The sequence below is a fragment of the Sciurus carolinensis genome, chromosome 16 (assembly GCF_902686445.1).
Source record: "Sciurus carolinensis chromosome 16, mSciCar1.2, whole genome shotgun sequence".
NCBI lineage: Eukaryota > Metazoa > Chordata > Mammalia > Rodentia > Sciuridae > Sciurus > Sciurus carolinensis.
In genome coordinates this window covers 56,405,327-56,428,870 of record NC_062228.1, presented here as the reverse complement: position 1 = coordinate 56,428,870, position 23,544 = coordinate 56,405,327, and the positions used below count along the sequence as shown (strand labels likewise).

The 23,544-nt window shown below is 53.4% G+C and overlaps 1 protein-coding gene across 2 annotated transcripts; it reads left to right on the top strand.

The window, feature by feature from the left end:
- Positions 1-455: 455 nt before the first annotated feature.
- Positions 456-10,943, top strand: Meis3 (Meis homeobox 3). 2 transcript variants are annotated; one of them, XM_047529900.1, is made up of 13 exons: positions 456-856; positions 2,476-2,657; positions 2,806-2,965; positions 3,058-3,108; positions 3,742-3,792; positions 3,987-4,085; positions 6,971-7,082; positions 7,266-7,414; positions 8,198-8,274; positions 8,472-8,530; positions 8,634-8,717; positions 9,017-9,083; positions 10,513-10,943. In XM_047529900.1, exons 1-12 carry the CDS (start codon positions 845-847, stop codon positions 9,064-9,066), a joined length of 1,086 nt encoding a protein of 361 aa, XP_047385856.1. In that variant the 5' UTR covers positions 456-844; the 3' UTR covers positions 9,067-9,083; positions 10,513-10,943. The 2 variants fall into 2 exon arrangements, with proteins under 2 accessions (XP_047385856.1, XP_047385855.1); XM_047529899.1 differs by having other exon boundaries at positions 457-856; positions 3,936-4,085.
- The last annotated feature ends 12,601 nt before the right edge of the window (positions 10,944-23,544 follow it).

Sequence of the window (23,544 nt, the reverse complement as noted above, 5' to 3'; positions counted from 1 at the left end):
TGCCTCCTGATCTCTCTGACTCGGTCTCAGTTGACACCGCGCAGAGAGACACAGCCCGGGAGTCCCAGCGAGGGCAAGGAAGGGTGGCAAGAGGAGCGGAGGGAGAAAGCCCGTCGGAGACCCGGGCGGCCGAGGCGGGAGGGCGGCGCCGGGAGCGGTGCAGGAGGGTGGGACCCGGCGGACCAGACCCCGACCCCGGGGCCTCGGATACAAAGGCCGCGGGGACAGCGGCTGCGAGGCGGCGGGGGCGGGGCGGGGCGGGGAGCGCGGAGGGGGAGGGGAGGGGAGGGGAGGGGAGGGGAGGGGAGGGGAGGGGAGGGGGCTCCGGCGCCCGCCCCGCCCCGCCCCGCCCGCGCCCCAGCCGCCGGCGGACAGTGGGTTAAGCATCTCCGCTGTGGAACTTCCGGATGTGACCACAGAGAGGGAGAGACCCGGAGCGGGGAGCGGGCGCGGGGAGCGGGAGAGGGGAGCGAGCGCCGGCACCGCGCCGGCCGCCGCCGCCGGACCCGCCGCTGGGAGCCGCCCCCGCCGCTGCCCCGGCCGCGGGCCGCTCCGCTGGGCCGCGTCCTCGCACCGGCACCGCGCGGCCACGGGCCCCGGGGCGGGGGCCTCGGGCGACCCTCGCCGCGGCTGCCCCCGCGATGAGCCCCCGGCTGTGACCCCGCGGGGGCGGGCCGGGTCCATGCTCCGCGCCGCCGCCCCGCCCGGCGCCTGCCGCTGACGGCGGCGGGTGGGGGGCCCGGCACCCACCTCCTGCCGTCCCCGGGGGGCTGCCGCCCCGGGCTGCGCCCTCCCCACCCGCCAGGCTCTGGAAGGACCCTGGAGCGGCCGCTGGCATCAGCCCATGGCCCGGAGGGTAGGAACGGGGACAGGGACCCCCAGCGCCCCAGCCGCTCTTCGCGTCCCCAGCCCAGCAGTCCCGTCTCTGGGGCTCCAGCCCGGTGGGCCCATCTCGCCCTCTCCACCCGCGTCTCTACCTCACCCTCTCAGCCCCGGGGTCTCTCCCTCTCTGTGTCTCTCTGTGCCCCCTCTTTTGCCTCTGCATCCCCCACCTCCCTGACCCTTGGCGTCCCCTTTCTGCTCCTGGGTCTTCTCTATCTCAGGCCCTTTATCCCTAACCCCCACCCCATCCTCTTCCTTTTCTGCTCGCCCCTCTCCTCCCGCCCCGTCTACTTTTGTTTGAGTCCCCTACTCCCAGGCTAGGGGTGGGGACAGTGCTGGGAGAGGTGGGGCTCTCCAGGCTGCTGGACAAGGGATTCTCTTTTTTGGTCTTGGGGACGCGCGAGAGAGGAGACAGGAGAGGAGGTGAGCACCGGCTTTGGGAGGGTGGGGGACGGGAACATGGTAGGAGGTGAGTACCCACTTCATAGAGGGGTGATGAACAGCAGGAGCAGTTGGATTCAACTTCAGGGCTCTGGAGAAGTTTGAAGAGGAAACCAAAGAGCGAGAGGGAAGAGAGACGCAGAGCCTGGGCCGCTAAGGGTGTCCAGGGTGAGAGGCGGAGCCAGGGCAGGAACACTCCTGTGCTCCGCCCTTGCCGGTCCTTCTGCATCTTGGAGCCTGTGTCTTCATGGCCAAGGACAGGGCTTGACCTGGCGATAGAAAGGTCCCTTGACTTCCCAGGCGGCGGGGAGGCGCTTGGTTCCCTGATGATGGAACTCAGAAATGGCCTCTGGATGCTCTGGACTCTTTGGGGGCTGTTTGTAGAAGTGTGTTTGTAGGTGGCTGGGGCTGTCTTGTGCCACCTCACTCATGTGTTACCCATTCATTCGTTCCTGTGCCTGGTGTCCCGCTGTGCATGTGTAGGGGCCTCTAGGGTAATTTGGGGGATGGTACTCTAAGCCTGCAGGTTATAGGGGATGTGCACCAAAGTGTATCTGGGGGGCGTTGGGTGTGACTGACACACGAGAGGGCACGTGGGTTGTGTGTATGCGCCACGTGGTGGGGTGGGCTGTGACAAGTACTTGACACATTCAGACGTGCATATTTGACAACTGAAATGAAATGGAAGTGGCAGAAGCTGCGCGGGGCATACAGGCTATGTATACATGGTGCCCTGTTTCTACGGAGGTGTCCTGCCAGAGCTTCTCTCTCCCCCCTCCCCTTCCTGCAGCCCCTCTCCCTGTCATCTCTGTGTCTCTGACTCTCTCTGCCCTCTTCCCTCTCCTGGCAGTCACCTGCCAGACCACCCAGGACCCCCACCCGCTGCTCCAGCTCTTCCTCCAGGTCCTCCTGCCACGTGCCAGGGATCCCTGACGGGACACTTTGCACAGTCCAGGACACAAGGGGAAGCCCTAGGACAGGGCTTTCAGTTTCACCCAGACAGCTCCACAGAACACTGGAGGGTTAAGGGAGCAGGGGACACTTGGGGACATCTGGGAGCACATCTGGGCCCTAGGGTAGGGAGGCTCTTTGTCTGGGCGGCTGAGTCTTGGGGTCTCTGACTTCCTGGGGCTCCCTCTCAACTTCCCCCAGTACGATGAGCTGCCCCACTACCCAGGCATCGTGGACGGGACAGCAGCCCTGGCTGGCTTCTCTGAGGCAGTGCCCTCAGCACCCCGGGCCCCTGGGCCCTATGGCCCCCACCGGCCTCCCCCGCCCCCGCCCCCAGGCTTGGACAGCGATGGCCTGAAGAGGGAGAAGGATGAGATCTATGGGTGAGTGGGAGGGTCCTGGCTTGTCTGCATCTTTCGCTGCTGTCTCTCTGGTCTGGTCCTTTTGCATGTCACTTTCTTTCTGGGTCCCCACTCCCTTCTGGTTACTCCATACCTCCCCTCATGGACTGTGCTTTCCTGCCTCCCCCAGACACCCGCTCTTCCCACTGCTGGCCTTGGTCTTTGAGAAATGTGAGCTGGCCACATGCTCGCCCCGAGACGGGGCCAGCCCTGGGCTGGGCACACCCCCCAGCAACGACGTCTGCTCCTCTGACTCCTTCAATGAGGACATTGCTGCCTTTGCCAAACAGGTGGGCAGCCCCATACAGGGAGCACCTGGAGGCCAGCAGGGCTGGGCGGAAGGGAGGAAGGATGTCCCTTATGGCCTCTCTTTTCCCTCCAGATCCGCTCCGAGAGGCCTCTCTTCTCCTCCAACCCAGAGCTGGACAACCTGGTGAGCCCTCCCCTGGGCCCCCCATCGGAACTCTCCTCTCCTGCCCTCCTATGCCTTGACTTGGTTGAGGAGGGGCAGAGAAGTGACCACTGGCTGTGTTCTGAAACCATGATCAGTGTCAGCCGTTTGCAGCAGTGTAGACCTGGAGTTTGAGAACAGACTGGTGGCCTGAGTTCAGATCCCAGCTCTATAAGTCAGGGAAAGTGGTCCCAGCTCTCTGTGCCTCATGTCCTGGTGGGTAAACAAGGGGAGAGGACAGGAGGAGAAGGAGAGGGGAGAGGGAGAAGGGAGAAACTCCCTGAGCTCCAGTCAGAACTTCCTATTGGCCAAACCCTTTGGCAAAGGACTCTGGGAAATGTGGTTTGCCAATGAAGGGTGGGAAAGCCAAGGGCAAAGGGCATGGCTGGCGCCTGCCTCTCACTCCCTCTTGTGATGGAGGCTGCTTCTCTCTCTCCACCTCCACCCGACTCCCTCCTTAACCCTGGTCTCCTCTCTGCTCCATTCCTCTCCATCCCTGTTGCCTCCGTCTCTCTTGCTGTCACTGTCTTGCTCATTCTCTTTCACTCTTTCTGTTTGTCTTCCCTTCTTTCTTCCTGCTCCCCCGGCCCCACCCCACCTTCTGCCCATCTTCAGATGATCCAGGCCATTCAGGTGCTCCGGTTCCACCTGCTGGAGCTGGAGAAGGTGAGTGCTTCGCACCTGCCTTGCCCGGGCTTGTCCCCACCAGTTTCTGCCCCTCTGGAGTTGAAGCACAATGCTGCCCCCACCCCTGTGCACCCCAGTCCTGGCCCCCGGGTGGCGCCCCCAGTACCCCGGTGCCCCCCCAGGTCCACGACCTGTGCGACAACTTCTGTCACCGCTACATCACCTGCCTCAAGGGAAAGATGCCCATCGACCTGGTCATCGAGGATCGGGATGGCGGCTGCAGGGAGGATCTTGAGGACTATCCAGCCTCCTGCCCCAGTCTTCCAGAGCAGGTAGGCCCAGGATGGGGTGCCAGGTGTCACCCAGCAACCAGGGCCAGACCTAAACACAGTGGGAGGGCACGCCAAGCCACACCTCAGATGTGGGATGTTGGTGGGGCAGCTTCGCATGAGGTCACATGCCATCTACACAGCAAATGCACAGACGCAGATACAGCTAGACCACAGAGAGGTGCGCATGCGCACACACCTCAACAGCGGCGGACACCACCTATTGGCTCAGCTGTACCCACACAGATTCACACACAGCTACCCAAACAGGTACCGCACTCCCACTCTACAGACCGCTGTATAACCAAGTCCTGAAACACCTCCAGCCACGCAGCAGCATGGCTCCTCGGGCTGATTCAGCACAGCCATTCTAGAGCGAGCATACGCAGCATGCGCACACACTGGGTCACACGGCCTGCCGGATGGAGCTAGAGCCAAACAGCCTCAGATCCAGCCTCAGATCCAGCCACGAGCGGATTGCGACTAACCACGGTGCCCGCACATGCGCACACACAACTCCAACCAGTCCTGCTGCTGCACGTAAGCGCACGCTCGCTACAGCGCTCCACAGCTGCATAACCCCAGATCCATCCTCCGGGGTTTGAAAATAACCCCCTTCCCCGCCCCGCGACTTGGATACAGCTGCACAGTCAGACCCAGCGAAACAACAAGCTGAAGTGGCACTGGCTCGGATTCAGTCTGGCACAGTTTCATGGACCACCTAACAGCTCTGTGGGGCCCGACCTGCCACACTGCGGACAGAGAACAGTGAAACTTTGAGGACCACACAGGGGTCGACATCACTAGCATGCCCAGCAATGACACAGCACAACTTGGGGCCTGGGGCTCACGGCAGCCTCAGAACAGTCTCAAGGACCAGTCGTCCCCGACCCCATAATACACACACACCAGGGAGAAGCCCTGGGGGTTGATGATCGGGTTCAGCTCCTCTGGGGCTCCTATTCAGACTTCAGAGCCTCAGATACTCCTGTGGCAGTCAGCCGCAGTCACACCCACCCAGGGAGGCGTGTATCCACTTGTGCAGAAATCACAGCGACCACACACACAGTCTCACTGGGCTTGACGGTACACACCTGTGATCCCAGCTGCATCTGCAGTACCAGGAACTCAAGAGGCTGAGGCAGGAGGATCGCAAGTTCAAGGCCAGCCTGGACAACTTAGCAAGACCCTGTCTCCAACCAAAGTAACAGAAGTCTGGGGTTGGAGATTCGCTCTAGAGCGCTCGCCTAGCATGCATAAAGTCCTGGGTTCCTTTCCCAGCACTGAAAGAAAAGGAAACAGAAGAACAGAACCTATGATCAGCCAAGTCAGACACAGCCACACAAGCAAAGCACAGGCGCACACAGCCACCAGTGCTGCCACACGCCACGCCACACCCTCTCTGGGGAGAACCAGGCTCTCAGGGGCCTCAGGTACACATGCACATTCAACAGGGCATGTTCATTTACGGGCCTGTGGCTCAGGACAGCTTCAAGGTCTTCGGCTTGGATATACTCATGGGCAGCATGGGTCAGATCTGGAACCATAAGAGCTACAGGTGACAGCCACGGACATGATCACAAGCTCTGGGACCTGAGTGATTCTGAAATTGAACACAACTCATCTTAAAACACACCCTGTTGCACAATTCCACACAGACCTATGGAGTCTAGGGAAAACCCCTCTGAGTCCCAATGGGAAGCACATGGCACATCCACACTGGGTGGTGTGGGAGGGGCTGTGTACACCGTTGGTGGGCTTGAGCAGAGGTGGGTACCCCAAGTTCGGCAGCTGTTCCCACCCTCAAGTCTGAAGGATAGGGGAGGCAGTGGTTTCCAGGGCTAGAGAGAGGAGCAAGATGTTGCTGAGACCTTTGGTTGAAAGACACAGCAAATCTGCAGCCCCCTGGCAGAAATCAACCCAGTCTTATACAAAATGACTAAAGAAATCCTGACACGGTGGCTACAGGTGGGTTGGCCCCTGAGTCACAGCTGGAGCACAGGGTAAATCCAACACATGACCAAGTCTCTCAAAGTGTGTCAGAGTTTGAGTAAAGAAAATACAGCCCCTGGCAGACACAGTGGCTCACACCTATAATCCCAGCTACTCAGGAGGCTGAGTTAGGAGGATAACAGGAGAATAGCCTCAGAGACTTAGGGAGACCCTGTGTCAAAATAGAAAAATGCTCAGCAGTGGAGCTCATGCCTAGCATTTGGAAGGCCCAGGATTCAGTCCCCACTGCTTGGGAAAAAATCAAGAAAAAAGGAAACAGTCCCCAAATCCCTGCTCTGCAATTTTGAGACCCTAAAATATCTGAAATCTCAAAGTTTGGGTTCCCCACTTCATAAGTCCAGTGCAAACTCATTTGGCAGCAGAAATCTGACCTGAACTAATGGGAGGCTATTTATAGCCTTTATTTATTCCACTTAGTTAAATATCCATCCATTCTGCTACAGAAATGTTAATGAGTTTGATGATGAGGTTATGGCCCAGACCCTGCTGGGGTGATTAAGGAAATACACCGTGTATGTGCTGATTTCCTGTTTAAAGTGAGAAGTTCTGAACTCTAATTGCCCCTCATCCCAAGGGTTCTAGACACAGTGCTGTAGACCTGTATCAGCTCATATTTCCTGGGTGATGGCTATGTGCCATTACATAAATTAGCTCACTGAACACACATTGACGTGAGAACTGTTACTGTTCTCTATTTTCCAGTGGAGGAAACTGAGGCACAGAGAGGTGATATGACTTGCCCAAGATCACACAGCCAGGAAAGGAAAGAGGGAGAAACAAGCTTCACCCCTAGGAGTTCCAGCCCCAGAGCACATGTCCCCTGTGCTGTTTGGTAACCCAAGTCTTGGCATTGACTCCCAACTCATGTTTTCTAGAATAACACATGGATCAGAGACCATGACGACAGTGGGTCTGTACAGCTGGGGACTCCAGGTCCATCCAGCGGGGGCCTGGCCTCCCAGAGTGGGGACAACTCCAGCGACCAAGGTGAGAAACTTGGGAGGCAGAGAAGAAGCGTGGGGGTTGGTCTGAGGATCGAATTTAGACTGCAAGGAGGACTTTCAGAGGGGCACAGACAACTGAGGTCTGGTGTCTAGAGCAAGGGTTCTGGGGTCCTTGGGTCCCCTACTCCTCACTGTTCACTGATGGGGCATGCCCGTGCCCCGTCAGGAGATGGGCTGGACACAAGTGTGGCCTCTCCCAGCTCTGGGGGAGAGGATGAGGAGCTGGACCAGGAGCGGCGGCGGAATAAGAAGAGAGGGATCTTCCCCAAGGTGGCGACCAACATCATGAGAGCCTGGTTGTTCCAGCACCTCTCGGTGAGAACCCTGCTGCCAGGGGCAGGGTGGGTGTGGAGGGAGATGCAGGTGGCTGGTCCAGAGACGGAGCCCCCCAGAGGAACCTGGAGATGAGACTAGCAGGGGAGGGAGGCATTGAGGAGGACTCCTGGAAATGGGGAGGACAGGAGCAGTTCTCGGCACTGCCCTGTGCCGACGCCCATGGCCGGTCCTCAGTCACCCGTCCATCCAGACACGCCCCGTGAGAAGGGCCTGTTACTGCCTTGGCTGAACAGACGTGGAAACTGAGACCCAGAAAGGTTAGGGGGCTTGCTATAGGTCACACAGCCCAGAAGTGGGTGGAGACCAGGCAGTCTGGCCTTAGCCACCTGTCACGCTTGCTCATGGAGACAGGCAAAAACAGAGTCAGGGAGAGGCTGAGGAACAGAAGAACAGGGAGAGAAAAGTAGAAACTCAGAGGCAGGAGGGACTGAGTCACAATGTAGGGAGTCACAGGCCAGGGCCACACACACGGGGTGGGGTGGGGTAGGAACAGGGTAGGGAGAGGCGGCCGGGGCCCCAGCTGAGCAATGGTGGGCTGGGTTGCCTCCTCCCTTCACGGTGGAGCAGGCCCTCCCTAAAGCCAGCTGGTCAGCTAGCCTCGAATTGCTGGAAAGGCCCGGCCCTGGGTAATTGCTGGAAGCTTGGCTCTCCTGCCCCTGCTCCTGCCCAGCCTGTGCCAGCCATCCCCTGACCCGCCAGGCCAGGCCTTGGGGGACCAGATGGCACCTGGGCAGGCAGAGTGACTCTTGCCCGTGGATGCAGCACCCATACCCCTCAGAGGAGCAGAAGAAACAGCTGGCACAGGACACGGGGCTCACCATCCTGCAGGTCAACAACTGGTGAGTACAGGAGGGTGGGCGGCCGTGGGCCAGCGCGGGGTGGGAGGCGGCGCTGTCCGCGGTGCTGAAGGAGGCCCAGCCCCTGGAGCCTCTGCTTCTGCCCTACCCGCCCTCTCCTCCTGGAGCTTTCCCTGCTCCTCCCGCCTCTGTCCTGCCCGCTCTTTACATGCCCTTCCCTGTCCACGGCCAATTCCCAGGTTCATTAATGCCCGGAGACGCATCGTGCAACCCATGATCGATCAATCCAACCGCACAGGTACCAGGGGAGGCGGGGAGGGAGAACCTGTGGTTCTTAGCAGTGTCAAAGGCGGACGGGGCCTCTGGGGCTCAGCCTACACCCCACCCCAACCCCTTCGTAGGGCAAGGTGCAGCCTTCAGCCCAGAGGGCCAGCCTATGGCGGGCTACACGGAGACTCAGCCACATGTGACTGTCAGGCCACCGGGTAAGGCCCCACCCCCACTCCCGGCTCCCCCTCTGCTCAGTTCAGTGAGGCAATGGCTAGTTCATATAAGGGGGGCAGAGGACGCAGGATCTCCTGGTCCCACCTTTTCCTGGAAAACTTGTTTCTTCCAACCCCAACCCACACACGGAAGGAGACACTTTTTCTTAAAGAGCCAGCACCCTCTTAAAACATTACTCTGTCTATCTTGGTAGAGCAGCCAGGGATGAAGGAAGAAGTGGGAGGGACAGAGGGGTATCATGAGTGAGGACACCCACTAACTTTCCTCTTTGGTCTTCCAGGCTCAGTGGGAATGAGTCTGAACTTGGAAGGAGAGTGGCATTATCTATAGAGGCTGAATCCAGGAGTGTGAGTCCCCCGTCTGGGGTTACACAACTCTCAAACCTCCGTGTGGTCTCAAAACTCCCAACTCCAGTAGTGGGCTCATCCACAGCAGAGTCTGCCTGGGTCCCTGGACTGAGGGTTCTCCAGGGCTTGATGGAAAGATGATTCCTCAGTCAACGCACCTGCCCACCCATCCACCCTTCCACTCACTCCAGCGTCTGTCATCCATCTGTCAATCTTCTACGCCCCACCCCCCACCCCTCCACTCCCTGCCCACTGGAGAGCCATCTAACCAGTACACTCACACACACACTCCACCTGCCTCCCCACCTCCCCATTCACCCAGCAACCTCCACAAGACCCACCCATGCTATACTCACCCTTTTATCCATCCATTCACCCACCACCCAGCAAACCTGCACTGCTCAGAAAAGCAGACCAGCATGTGCAAAGGCCCAGGGTATGGAGGCAGTTTTGGTGTCTAAAGCAGATAAAGCCTTGAGTCTCTGTGGCTCCCTGGTGTCCTCTGGACAGAGTCAAACTCCTTACTTTAGTATCCAACCATCCAGTACACATGCCCTGAGCCCCTCAGTGCCCAGCCCTGTGCTGGGAGGTGCTGGGGACATAACAGTGGCCATGAAAGCACAGCCCTGCCCTCCAGGGCTCACAGTCCAGTGGGGAGACAGGCCCATCCCCCGACAGTGATGACCCAGGATGGGGGCCCCTTGATGTGGAGGCCTGGGAGTGGGAGGAGCCCAGCGAGGCCATCCACCCAAGCCTGGAGGTAGGGCTCAGGGAGGGGCGTGTGACCCAGACCAGAGCATTCACAGAGGGCCACCTGGAGGAGACAGCTCTGGAGATGGCAGGAGGAGGGGACCATGACAGAGGGGACCGTGGCTGTGAAGTTCCGGACTGAGAGGTCTCGGGCTGCTGAGGTGGGGTGTAGGTTGCAGGCAGGCGGGTGAGGCCTGGAGGCCCGGCCGTGGGGCCCTGGGGCCTGAGCCTGGGAGGAGCGATGGGCGGGTTTGATGGATGGATGAAGTAGGTTGTGGGGGCTCAGCTCTGCATGGCCAGGTGTGGGACAGAAGTGGCCTGTCCTGAGTGTCAGGTGACCTCTCACAGCTGTAGCAATGGGGGGGGGGGTCTTGTCCCGCGTCCCCAGCTCCCCCAGGCCCTTTCCTCACCCTGTCTCTCGCCCCCGTCAGTCCTCTCTGTCTCCGTCTCTGTCTCTGTGTGTCTTGCTCCCAGTCCTCACCCGACTCTCTCCATGTCCCTCCCCTTTGTCCCCACTCCTCCCTCTCCATCTCCCACAATCCCTGCTCTGCAGTCCCCTCCTGTCCCACCTCATTCCTCTGTCCTCTCCCTGCACCGTCCTCACCTCGGGGCGGGTGCACAGAGGGGCTGTGTGACCAGCCCCCACACCTCCCAACGTGGCCTCTCCTTGCCTCTCCAGACCCCAGCCTCCAGACGTGACCACCAGCCTGTGCCCATTTGGTCCCTGCCAGGCCCTCTGGCTTCAGGACTCCAGCTCCAAAGGCCCCTCCACTAAATGCCTACCTCCCTGGGGCCCCACCGGGACATGGGGACCTGAGCATCCACTTGAGGGTCTCTCAAGGACAAAGACAAGACCTCCAGGCCCTGTACCCACGTCTGCCTTCACCTCTCCCTGGGACCTGAGCTGAGAACCTGGGCGTGGTCTGCAGAAGATGGTGGCCAGGGCCCCACCTCCAGGACAGAGAAGGGACTGGGAGTGGGCTGGGGCCATCGGGGAAGGAGGGTCACCTGGATCCGACGTTTTGGAGAGACTCCTTCATCCTCCCACTCCATCCCCCTTCTCCCTCCCCTACCTCCCTTCTCTGATATCTTCTACTTTTTTTTTTTAAAGATAAAGACTTAAAAACAAAACCACCAACTAGAGTTCTTGTGTCTCTTTTAGGATTTCAAACCCTCAGAACTTTGAGGTTCAGGAATCTGATAATATAACAATAACTGGTAGTCTTCATCCGCTCTCTGCTTGGGTGCCTGGGTACCTCGGTTAGCTCCTGCTGTGTAGCAAACTGCCCTGAAACTTCGTGCTCATTATGTGGTGGCCTGGTATTTTATATGAGGCATGGACAGAACTTCTGGTGGCTTTAAAGGGCCCACTTGCACATCTACTGTCAGTGGGGACCAGTAGGGGCTCCACTCTGGGTACTGACTGGCTGGCCACAGGGGTGACAAGAGTGAAGGACCAAATGGCTCTAGTCAAACAGGAGGCTGCTTTGTTCGCACAGAGGCGTGACCCGGCTCCAGGGGGCCCCAGACTTAGACTGTCATTATGTAAACTGCATTCTCTTAGTCACTTTGAAATTTCAAGGCCGGTCAACCCAGAACCAAGGGAGGAGAAACAGACTTCACCTCTTACCAGGTGCGGCAGGGTGCTGCAGGGTCACATCACAAGAGATGTGGACACAGGAGGAGTAAAGAATTGTGGCCACTTTCGCATCGGTCTTTCACACTGGGGCTCACGTCCTCATCCTGCTGAGCAGGCTGACCCTGAGCAACCTGTCCTTGCCAGGTGCTCAAGAACAGTGCAAACCGGTGGTTGGATGGGGGTTCAGATCTTCCCTCTGGAATGTATTTGCTGTGGCATCTTGAGCAAGTGGCTTCCCCTCTGTGGGTCTCAGTCTCCACATCTGGAAGATGGGGGCAGTAGAGAGTCTGCCTCACAGGATTGTTGTGTGATTAATGAAAACATAGCAGAGAATGTGCTTAGGCTGGGGCCTAGCGTGTGGTAAGCACTCGGTCCACAGCAGAGGTGGGTGCTAGAGATGTGACAGAGCGCTTTCCTAGCATGTGTGAGGTCCTCGCTCAATACTGAGGCTCAAAACCTGGGCTGACCACCCACAGGGCTCTGAGCTCACCCGCCCTCTACCTGCTCAGCGAGACACCGAGAAGGCTCAGCATGGCGTACACTCCTCTCTAGGGGTCCTTGCTCTCCTTCATCTTTCTCCACTCCATCTTTTCCGGTCTCTGCCTCTCTGTCCCCAGCCTCCCTCATCTCAGAGTCTCAGGTGAGCTGTCTCCCTCTTGATGGCCTCACCTCACTTGGGGTCACTCAGGGCCCCTGCCTCCTCCTCAGCTCTGTCCTTGGACCCCTCTTGTGCTCACAGTCGGGAAGACCGCCCACAGGATGTTGACGGCGACTGACACGGCTAAGCGTGTGGCCTCACCAGTGACCCAGGCAAAGTTCCCAGATGAGCTCATGCAAAAACCGCTCCTGGAAACATCCAGGTGTGGCCAGCAGAGCAACAGACAGGGTCAAATCCTTGCTGTGCTGCTCACAAACATGTGACACTCACTTGTTCACGTGCAGAAACACCTTTCACACGGTTGTCCTTCAAGAAGCTGCAGCTTAGAGTCCCTGAGAGGCACACAGGGACCTTGAGGCCCTGGGCCCAGCTCCACCTCCCTGGGAGACTAACCCTCTTGGGGTCTCCAGACACTCATCCACTCAGAAGGTCTCCTCTCCATTCACTTATTCTTACAAAAAACATCTCCTGAGGACCAGTCCCAGTCTGTCCCCATCCTGTGACATCAGTGGACAAGTCAGACAACATGCCTGGGCTCAGGAGCTGACACCTAGTTGTGAGACTGCCAACTAAAAAATGAAAAAACGTAGCCCTCAGTGTACATAGGGGACTGGTTCCAGACCCCCTCAGGGAACCAAAATCCCAGATGCTCAAGTTCCTTATATAAAATGGGGTAGAATCTGCAGAGAACTTAAGCGCATTCTCTCAATAGTTTTTGTTTTGTTTTGTTTTGGTACTGGAGATTGAACCCAGGGGCACTTAACCACGAAACCACATCCTCAGCCCTTTTATATTTTTTAAATAGAGACAGGGTCTGGTTGAGTTACTCAGGGCCTCGCTGAGGCTGGCTTTGAACTCCTGCCTGAGTCTCCCGAGCCACTGGGACCACAGCCATGGCCACTGTGCCCAGCACATTCTCCCCTACACTTTAAATCACTCCACATGCCTCATGATGCCTAAAACAACGCAAGTGCTGGGTAAGTAGTTGTACTGCTGCGTTGTTTAGGGGACAATGACAAGAAAGAGTCAACATGCTCAGGACAAACGCAATTACTATTTCTCAAATATCTCCCATCAGCAGTTGGTGCAGTCCATGGGTGCAGAACCCACTGTGCATGATTTAGTCTCTTAAAAGGTGACAATGGTGTCATAAAACGCAGAGCAGTGTCCGGATGGGACTGTGGGTTGCCACTCTGTGGATTTGTTGACCCTTAGTAGGCACGTGCTGGGCTGCAGGAGCCCTATACCTACCAGCCACCAGATTGCCCCTCTCAGGCAAGGAAACTCAAGCCCAGAAGGGTGAAGTTGGTCACCCAAGGTCACACTGCTGGGGCATGTAGAGCCCATTTGAACCCAAGAGGCCTGACCCTGCGGCTTATGCTCCAACTACCCTGATCACAGCATCACATTTTAATAAGAGAATTCTCTAAGATCCTATCATTTGAGTGCTGGGCACTCTAACACTGAGCTACAGCCCAGCCCTTTTTATTTTGAGACAGGGTTTTGCTAAATCGCCTGGGTTGACCTCCAACTTGCCATCCTCCTGCCTCAGCCTCCTGACTCACTAGCATTACAGGTGTGCACCACTGTACCAGCTTAAGATCCTATGATTTTCTAAAAGTCTAACATGAACTATTTTGTGGGCATGATGTTGCTTTGTTACTGTGATAACTGTTTATTTCTCCCCAAACTCCCCAGGACCATAGTGGAATGGACAAGGGATGGACAGCAGAAAGGACTTCCATCACCCCCACCTTTGAAGGCAGTAGGTAGAAGGGTTTTGGGAGAGAGGTCTGCTTCAAGAGAGAAAGTTGCACCCATATGACCCCTGCCTGGCCCAGGGGAAGGGTCTCAGTGGCTGGCAGAGGGGAGACTGGAACACAGGCAAGCTGGGGATGGGCAGCTGCCCCCTTCCCCTGGTGACTGGAAGTGCCTCCCACTTAATCCTCTTCAATTAATCCAATTGCATGTGCCATTAAGGAGACAGGAAATTGGGTGGAGGTTAATTGTAACTAAAATAACTTCCACTTCCTGTGGGGAGGCACCAGCTGCTGACCCCTTCACATAGTGGGTGGGCACGGCCCAGCGGGAAGAGTCCCCAGTCTGGGAGGTGACCCGGGCCCAGGCTGCAGTTGAGATGGAGAGGGTAGGGTTCGGGGTCAGAGGTCGTGGCGTGTCAGCTGGGGAGCATGCAGCTGTGCAGAGGGGTCCTTGGAGCTGCAGCCTCCAGGATGTGTGTGCAGCTGAGCCCCTTCCTGAACCTGGGGTGTGTGCGTGTGAAAGAGAGACTGGGGAAGGACTGTCCATGGCTGTACCCGTCACTCCAAGCCTGGGTACAGGTCGTGTCTCTCTGAGTTGGCCTCTGTGCCTACAAGGCTCAGGATCACCTGTGTGTGGTTGGGACTGTTCGTGTCCTTGGGGGCCACTTCCTATGTGTCCACAACAGCCTCTGTGTGTGACGCTGTGTGGGTGTGTCCGTGATCATGGGGCTGGGTGGAGGGCACGGGGTGAGGGCACGAGAGCACCTTGCATGGTCCAGGGCTGGTTCTGGGAGTCCTGCTGGCTGCCCAGCGAGCCATGGCCACTGGGAGTTGCCCTCCACGAGCCCGTGGCATCACTGTCTGTGATCGCCGTGCTTGGGGAAGGCAGAATCCTGGGGAACAGGGGCCCAGTGGTGGCACTTCATGGCCAAGGGCAAGATGGGCATGTCACCGTGATGGGCAGCAGAGGCAGGTAGTCTGACCCACCAGAACCATGGCATCAGCGGGCACTCAGGGTGTTCTCAGAAGGGCAGTTGGGCAGGTTTAGGTGGTCTGGGTGGCCAGTGCTGCAGAAGGACAGCAGGGTCAACAGGGCACGCAGGGGACAGTGGTCCCATCAGACTGTCACCTAGCATTGCTGTACCATCTGGTTGTGTAAGCACACCTCACACAACAGTGAAATGCCCTACCAGCACACTTCTCAGGCTGTCCCCATCGCCAAGCAACGGGAGACTACATAAGCAGAGTTCCAGGTCAAGTGGGCGGATGTCTTGACTGGAGTCCTAAAACAGAGCTACGGTCCCTCCCCCAGTTCCCCGCCATGAGCCATTCACAGGCCCAGAACCCCTTGGAAGAAGGCGGCCAGGTTCCTGGAGGAAGAGCCCTGGTCACTATGGAAGTTTATATTGCTGGTCTTTCTCCCACCTTCCCCGAAGGAACCTGTGGGCCGCTACCAAGGTGACTATGCACTGCGGACACGGAAATAATCAGACCTTCTGGGGTCTGCTGGACACTGGCTCCAGGAGGCTGGGACATCACGGTGGCCCTCCAGTCAGCAGGGCTAGGGCTCTTCCAGGATCCACGGGTCAAACCTCCGGCGTGTCCCACAGTGGGCTCCATGGGTCCCTGTTTTAGTCAGATTTTTCACTGCTGTGACTAACAGACCTGTCAAGGACAGTTTTAGAGGAGGGAGAGTTTATTTAGAGGCTCACGGTTTCAGAGGTCTCCGTCCACAGACAGCAGACTCCATTCCTTGGGGCTGGAGGTGAAGGCAGAACCTCACGGTGGAAGAGGCTGCCGGAGGGAAGCAGCTCACACGGTGATCAGAAAGCGGAGAGGGGGTCCACTGGCCATATAGAACACATATACCCCAGAGGCTCGTCCCCAGTGACCCACCTCCTCCAGCCACAGCCGCCCACCTTCAGCTACCACTCAGTCCCGTCAGGGGATGAGTTCACCCACCGGGCTAAGGCTCTCACAGCCCGATCACTTCTCTGAGCTCTCGGGGGACCTCGCACCCAAGCCGTAACAGTCCCCAAGCCCATCCTGTGGCTATTTCCCCAGTTCAGGACCCCTCGGTGGAATAGACATACTTGGCAACTGCCAGAGTCCCCACCGTGGTGTCTGGTTGTGCCGGCCAGCGGAGGATGATGCTGTGGGGGCCAGGTTGATGCTCGAAGGCTGAGGCCTGGGACGTGTGCCCGTACGGAACTACCACTGAGGCCACCTTGGGTGTGTCCTTGGCAGTGTCCCTGTGTGTGCGGTTTTGAGTCCTCTTGTGAGTCAGGTGCCCATGACTCTGGGGTGCCAGCTCCATGCCTCAGAATTCCAGGAACTCAGGGCCACCATCAGGAGGCTGAGCAAAGTCCACCTGGAGTGGACAGACTGGGGGTCAGGGTCGACTTCCCAGAGGACGATGAGGTGGGCTGAAGGGGAGACGCAGGTTAGGTGGGGGAACCGAAGGTGCACAGGCCCTGAGGGTGTGGCTGGAGGGGGAGCAGGCAATGAGTCTGGCTCCCTCCATGGGGGTCTGGGGAGCCATGAGTTTGGGGGTAACTTTTAATAAGATAAAACTCACCTATTTAAAGTATGTAATTATTCAATGGCTTTTTTGTTTTGTTTTGTTTTGTTTTTTTGGCTTTTTTTTTTTTTTTTTGGTTCCAGGGCTTGAACCCAGGGGCATTCGACCTCTGGGCCACATCCCCAGCCATTTTTATTTTTAATTTTCAGACAGGGTCTCCCTAAGTTGTTGAGGCAATCCTCCTGCCTCAGCCTCCTGAGTCACCGTGCCCAGCTTCACTGGCTTTTAGTATATTCACTAAGCTGTGCATCCATCACCACTACCAATTTTAAAATGTTTTAACACCCAAAAACCCTTGTACCCCAGACCTCTGCCCTGGCAACCACTAATCGACTTTCTGTCCCTATGGACTTGCCTCTTCTGACAAGTCACAAATGTGGAATCACACGCTCTGTGGCCTGTGTCTGGCTTCTCTTACTCAGTGTTCTGCTTCCCAACATCACTCCCACTATAACTGTGTCCAGGCTTAATTTCTTTTAATTGCTGAATAATATCCCGTTGTCCTGGAAGAACATTAAGCAGAAAAGGGACAGAATCAGATTTGTGCTTTGTCCTCAGGTGGATTAGAAGGAGGTGTTATGGGTTGAATCATGTCCCTGAAAGGGTCCATCCAAGACCTGGCAGGGGAGAGGTGAGGAGAGAGGGAGGTGAGGACATGTCCTCTTCATGTGTCCCAGGGGTGTAGGGACAAGGATGTCATTTCTTCCAAAGTTGAAGACAACTAAAGGTGCATTGAGTGGTGATTGTCAGGTGGTGTTCCCGTGGTGGAATGGCAGTCTGCAAACAAAATGATGGATGGGGGAAAAGAGTGAAAAAAGATGGGACTTAGTTGTTGATTGGATGCAGCAGGTGAGAGAGAAGAAAAGTTCATATCTACATCTGGATTTCTGACTCAGGAAGTAGCCTTATTTATCTCTAAGGGGACTGACAGCTTGATTGCTTTTCCTATTGCGCCAGTGGTAATTGTAGCTTATGTCTGCTGTCTAATATAGGTTGAGCATGCTAACCTGAAAATCCCAAAACCAAAATGCTCCAAACTTGAAAAAATTTTGAGCACCAATATGGGGCCACAAGAGGAAAACTCTACACTTGACCTCATGGGACATGGTGCAGTCAACACACAGGTAGACTGAAAATATTCCATGAAATTACCTTAAAGGCTGGTGGTGCTGCTCAGTGGTAGGGCCGTTGCCTATTATGCACCAAGTCCTGAGTTCAATCCCAGCACACACACACACACACACACACACAGTTAGCTCCAGGTTATATGTATGAGGTGTATGTGAAACATAAATGAATTTTATTCTCAGATTTGGGTCCATCCCCAAAATATTTCATTATGTATATGCAACCTTTCCTAAGTCCAAAAAAAAGTGTTTAATCTGAAACTCTTCTGGTTATAAATATTCAGATGAAGGATACTCAACCCGTGTGTGCAAACAATATTCTAAGCTTGGGGACTAAAGCATTCCACTCTCACAACTTTGGGAGGCAGGAACTATTGTATTCATTTCTCAGGTGAGGAAAGAGATGTGCAAAATGAGGACAATAATGCTCTCCCCGTCTACTCCTGGCTCTCTTACTGATTTAGCAGTGATCAGTCTCAGGGTCCCCACACTGTCATCTGTTGGGCTTGCACTATGGTTGTGCAAAATCTGTACACCAAAAACTATGAAACATTGGTGGGAGAAATTTAAAACCTTTTTAAAAAGTTGTAGGGAGAGATATACCATATTCATGGATTGGAAGATTTAATGTTGTTGAAATGTCAATTCACCCTAAATAACTATACATATAAGATAATCCCAATTTAAATTCCAGAAGGCTTTTGTAGAAATTGACACACTGACCCAAAAATGCATGTGCATGTGGGTTGGGGGGCTAATTCAGTCTAGTGCACTTGCCTTGCATGAGGCCCTGGGTTCAGTTCCCAGTACCATGAATGAATGAATGAATGAATGAATGAATGAATGAATGAATGAATGAAATGTGTGTGCAAATGTATCAGACCTACAATAACCAAAACTTTTTTGTTGAGGAAGGAATTTGGAAGATTTACCCCACATGATTTAAGACTTACTATCATACTAGTTATCAAGGCAATTTGTAACAGGCATGACCTTCAATAAGCAGATCAATGTGTTAATGAACCTAAATTGGACAGAGTCCATTGATTTTCACTGAAGTTGTCAAATTAATTCTGTGGGGAATGGATTGTCTTTTCAAAAATAGTGGGACATTCATATACAGAAAAATGAATACTGACCTTTGACTCACATCACTTACAAAAACTAACTGGAAATAGATCTTTTTTAAAAAAAGGTATTATCTAAAACTATAAAATTTCTAGAAGGAAACAGGACCTTGAGGGTAGACAAAGATTTCTCAGGTAGCACATACAATGTACAAATAATAAGAAAGAAAATGATTGGTTGGATTTCTCAAAATTAAACATTTCTGCACTACAAAAGACAGTCAAGAAAATGAAAAGGCAAGTGTAGTTTTGGAGAAAATATTCATAATGGACAAATCTGAGAAAGGTCTTCTCTTCTGAATATGTAGAGAATGCTTTCAACTCAAAGACAAATGACCTTTTTATAAGAGAGAAAATACTGAAGTTATCCACCAAAATAGATAAAACAAGTAATTAATAAGCCTATGTCAAGATACTCATATAAGAGAAAAAATACTGAAGTTATCCACCAAAATAGATAAAACAAGTAGTTAATAAGCCTATGTCAAGATACTCAACAATTGCAGTTATCATGAAACTGCAATTAGAACCACCATAAATATCATTAAAATGGCTAAAATAAGGGGTAAGGATGTAGGTCAGTAGTAGAGCACCTGCCTAGCATGCACAAGGCCCTGGGTTTGATCCCCAGCACTGCAAAACAAAAACAAAAACAAAAACAAAATGACAAAAATTAAAAATATTGGCCCAATTGGTGATGGGTGGAAAATGAAGTCTCCACAAGGCTTATTTCATGCAGGATTGTGAGAATGTCAAAGGTACGCCCTGTCTGGAAAGAACATCACTACAAACTAACAACTTTTCCATCAAGGCCAGCCACGTACACATAATGTCACATGGCCTGGTGACCTCACACCTGGCTTAGCTGGTGTGAGCGTACTCTGTGATGTCCACACAATGTCCCAATCTCCTGATGACGCACTTCTTGGAACCTGGTTCCTGGTTGAGCAAGGCATGCTGGATCTCCCCTGCATGTCTCCCCAGGCATTCAATGGGCAACCAAAACTTCTGGTACAGGCAAAGGCCATAGAACTCACCCCTGAGGGGTGGTAACCCCTGGGCACCCCGCATCAGACAGATACCCCAAAGACCATCTCTGGGAATTAAGTTTCCAGTCTTCTCCAGTAGGTTTCTTTGGACTCAGTCCCAGAATGGACTTCCTGAGTCAGAGACCTCACGTGTGCCTGAAGCCTTGTGGCACCCTCTTAGGACATTCCCTTCACCCTCACACACACGTTGCCTATGTGACATTCACTTTATTTTATTTTTCTTAAGATGGAAAAAAAGAAACAGAAGAAAAACAGAACCAGCCTCGATAAACCATAGTATTTTTTGGAAATTTGACCAGGCAGCAGGTGGGTGAAGCTCTGAAATCAGTCTTTCCTTTTGTTATGGTTTGGATATGAGGTGTCCCCCAAAGCTCCTGTTAATACAGGAATATTCAGAGCTGAAATGATAAGATTATGAGAACTGTCACCTAACTGGTCCTTCCTAATTTAAATGGATTACCTGGGTGGTAATCACAGGTGGGTAGGGAATGGCTGGAGGAGGGAGCAGCTCACCATTTGAGTTGGTGCCAGTCTGGGGCTGTTTTGGATAAAGCTGCTTTGAACATTCACACATAAGACTTTATGTGGACACGACTTCATTTCTCCTGGGTAAATACCTGGTAGAATTGTCCTCATAAGCCGAAGTGCACGTTAAAGGAAATGCTCACACAGTTTTCCAAGTAGATCTTCCCTTTTATGTCCCACCAGCAACATCAGAGTTCAGTCAATCTCCTCTGTGGTTTCTGTTTGCATTTCCCTGCTGGCTAAAGAAGTGAGCATCTTTCAGGATGCTAAATGGCTATTTGGGTATTTTCTTGTGATGTGTCTGCGAGTTTGGTCCATTTCCTTTGGGTTGTCCTTTTCTTCCTGATTTGTAAGAGTTCATTATGGGTTCAGGTTACAAATTCTTTTTTTTTTTTTTTTTTGGGTGCTGGGGATCGAACCCAGGGCCTTGTGCTTGCAAGGCAAGCACTCTACCGACTGAGCTATCTCCCCAGCCCCTCAAATTCTTGTGAATATATGCACCGCAAATCTCCTCTTCCAAGTCATGACCCATCTTTTGACTCTTAGTGGTGCCTTTGGATGAACAGAAGTCAGTATAGTCCTGTTGGTTTTATTTTCCTGGGTGATCAGCACTTTTGCCTCACGTTCAAGGTATCTGACAACTATTTATTGACCACCTAGGTTCCAGGCCTGATCATTCCAGGCACTGGGGACAAAAAGTCCAAACTTCATGGCTAGGAACCTTTCCTCTCAGATGCCTGCTCATGCACAAAGCTAGGTGAGGATATTCTCTGCAGCCTGCCATGGCAAATTGCTGTTTCTGTGATGCAGTAAGCAGAGCGGGGTTTGCTATGATGCTACTTCAGATCAAGCTTCAAAGCTGTTCATTGACACCAGCTCTCTCAGAGACCCTGCACTTAATTTTGTTTGTAGTTCCACAATTTTTTCCAAAAGAAGGCTCTGAAATTGTATGAGCTTCAACCCCCACAAAACCTTGGATCCAGCCCTGATTTTTCTCACTTTTTTCACTTGTGCCACTGGGGATGGGTCCCAGGGCCTTCCACATGCTAAGCATGTGCTCTACCACTGAGCCAAACTCCAGGCCCCAACCCCAACTGTATCAGAAAACCAGAAGCCATGACACCTGCTAACTGGGTAATGCGTGGAGCTGTACTTGGCTGTTACCTGGGAGGAGGAACAAGTGGAGACAGCACAGAAATGTGGGTACAAACAGGGACTCAGGATCCCCGCTGCCTGTGTCCAGATCTCAGCTGTTACTACTGGTGGTGTGACCTTCTAGTCCTTTCTCAAGTCTACTTTTGTTCCCCTCATTTCTACCATAGTCTTTATGACGGTGTCACAGGCTAGGCTTGGTGACTTCCAACATCTTCCCCTCAGCTGGGCTGAAAGCAACTACTGTATTTCCCAGGATCCCTGGTTGCCAGATTCTAGATGAAAAATTAGGTCCCAGTGATAAGACTCCTCCCATAGAGGAGACTCAGGAGCAGCCTCAGAATCACAGCCAGACGCACATTAGCAGCAGTAGCCTCAGAAACAGCAGGGCCCTGGCAGTCGGTTCTGTGCTGTCCTGGGCGTCATTCCCCAGGGCCTGGCCCTGAGCTTCCTCCTCCAGCCCCCAATTGTGTAAGCACCGGTTTCCCTGTAGTCAGTCTCTTCCTGTTTAAAACACCTGGAGGAGTTCTATTTAGACTCCAATCCCTGCCTGGGACCATCATGATTTGCATTTTAATGTATGCAAAATATATACTAGGATTTCCCAAGTTTCCATATCAAAATGGCACTTCTGGGGAAATGGAGTTGAGCTGTGTTCATTCATCAAGGCAAAAAATCCAACAGTGTGACAGAGAAGGTAGGGCCTCTGAAGTCACAATGTGCTGAAATGTGGCAAATGCTTTATGTTTTTAATGTGCTAAACCACACTGATTGATTTTCAATTGTCAAACCAACCTTGCATTCCCTGAATAAACAACACTCGGTCATGACACACTATCCTTTTTGCATTTTGTTCAAGTTTTGCAAAGGACTTTTGTGTCTATGTCCCTAAAGGGTAATTGCCAGTTTTGCTGCATTGTCTGGATCTGGTTTTGGCAGTGGAGTAATGCAGGCCTCAGAAGACCAATCAGGAGGGGCCTCTTTCTATGCTGTGGAGGGTCCATGTTGGCTGGTCCTACTTCCTCCTTCTATGTTTGCTAGACGTCACTGGTGAGCCAATCAGAAGTTTTTGTTGTTTTCAATGATGAATTCAATGTACTTCATAGAGTTCTTCAGCTTATTTTTTGAGTGAGCTTTCAAGAAAATTATCCATTTCAACTGAGTCGCTGAATTTATTGGCATCAAGTTGTTTGAAATATTCACTATCCTTTTTGTTTTTCCTTTGTGGTATTAGGGATTGAAACTAGGGACACTTCACCACTGAACTCCAATCCCAGTCATTTTTTATTTTTTACTTTGCAACAGGGTCTTACTATGCTGCTCAGGCTGGCCTTGAACTTGAGATCCTCTGTGTCCAGTCACTGAGATCACAGTGTGTGCCACCATGTCCAGCCAGATTCACTATCCTTTTAATACCTGTAGGATCTACAGGTGTCCTGCTTTCCCTCCTATGCCTCCCCCTAACCCCGACCAATTATATCATTCTTTTCAAAGTATCAGCATTGTTTCATTTATTTTCTCCACTGTTTTTGCAGTTCTATTCCTGGCTTTTCTTTTTTAATTCCCCACTCTCTCATAAGCATAAATATCTAATTTCAAAAACCAGTAACAGGCAACACCTATAGGCACAGCTACTCAGGAGGTTGAAAGGGGAGGACACTTAGACCTAGGAATCTGAGGCCAGACTGGGCAACACAGAAAGGCCTCCACCTCAAACAAAACAAAACAAACAAACAAAAAAAAACTCTAAGTTTAAATAAAAATAACCAATAACAGCTGCATGTGTTAGGAGAGCAGACCTAACTGGGTCCTTACACTGACACCAAAGTAGGAGCAGAGGTGGAGAGGTGACCCTTGCTTAAGGACACACAACACTACATGGCAGTCTGAGGTTCAAGCACACGTCCTTTCTCCACATCCTTCAATTTGTACCTATTCATACCCAGTCACCCATTTATTGGCCTCCCCCTAAAACTAAGTGCTAAGAAACTGACATTTTAAAATGAGAGGGTGGCCATGTGGACATTGTGGAGAACAGCATTCCAGACAGAGGGGACAGTATCTGCGAAGGTCTTGGGGAAGGCAGGACAGGC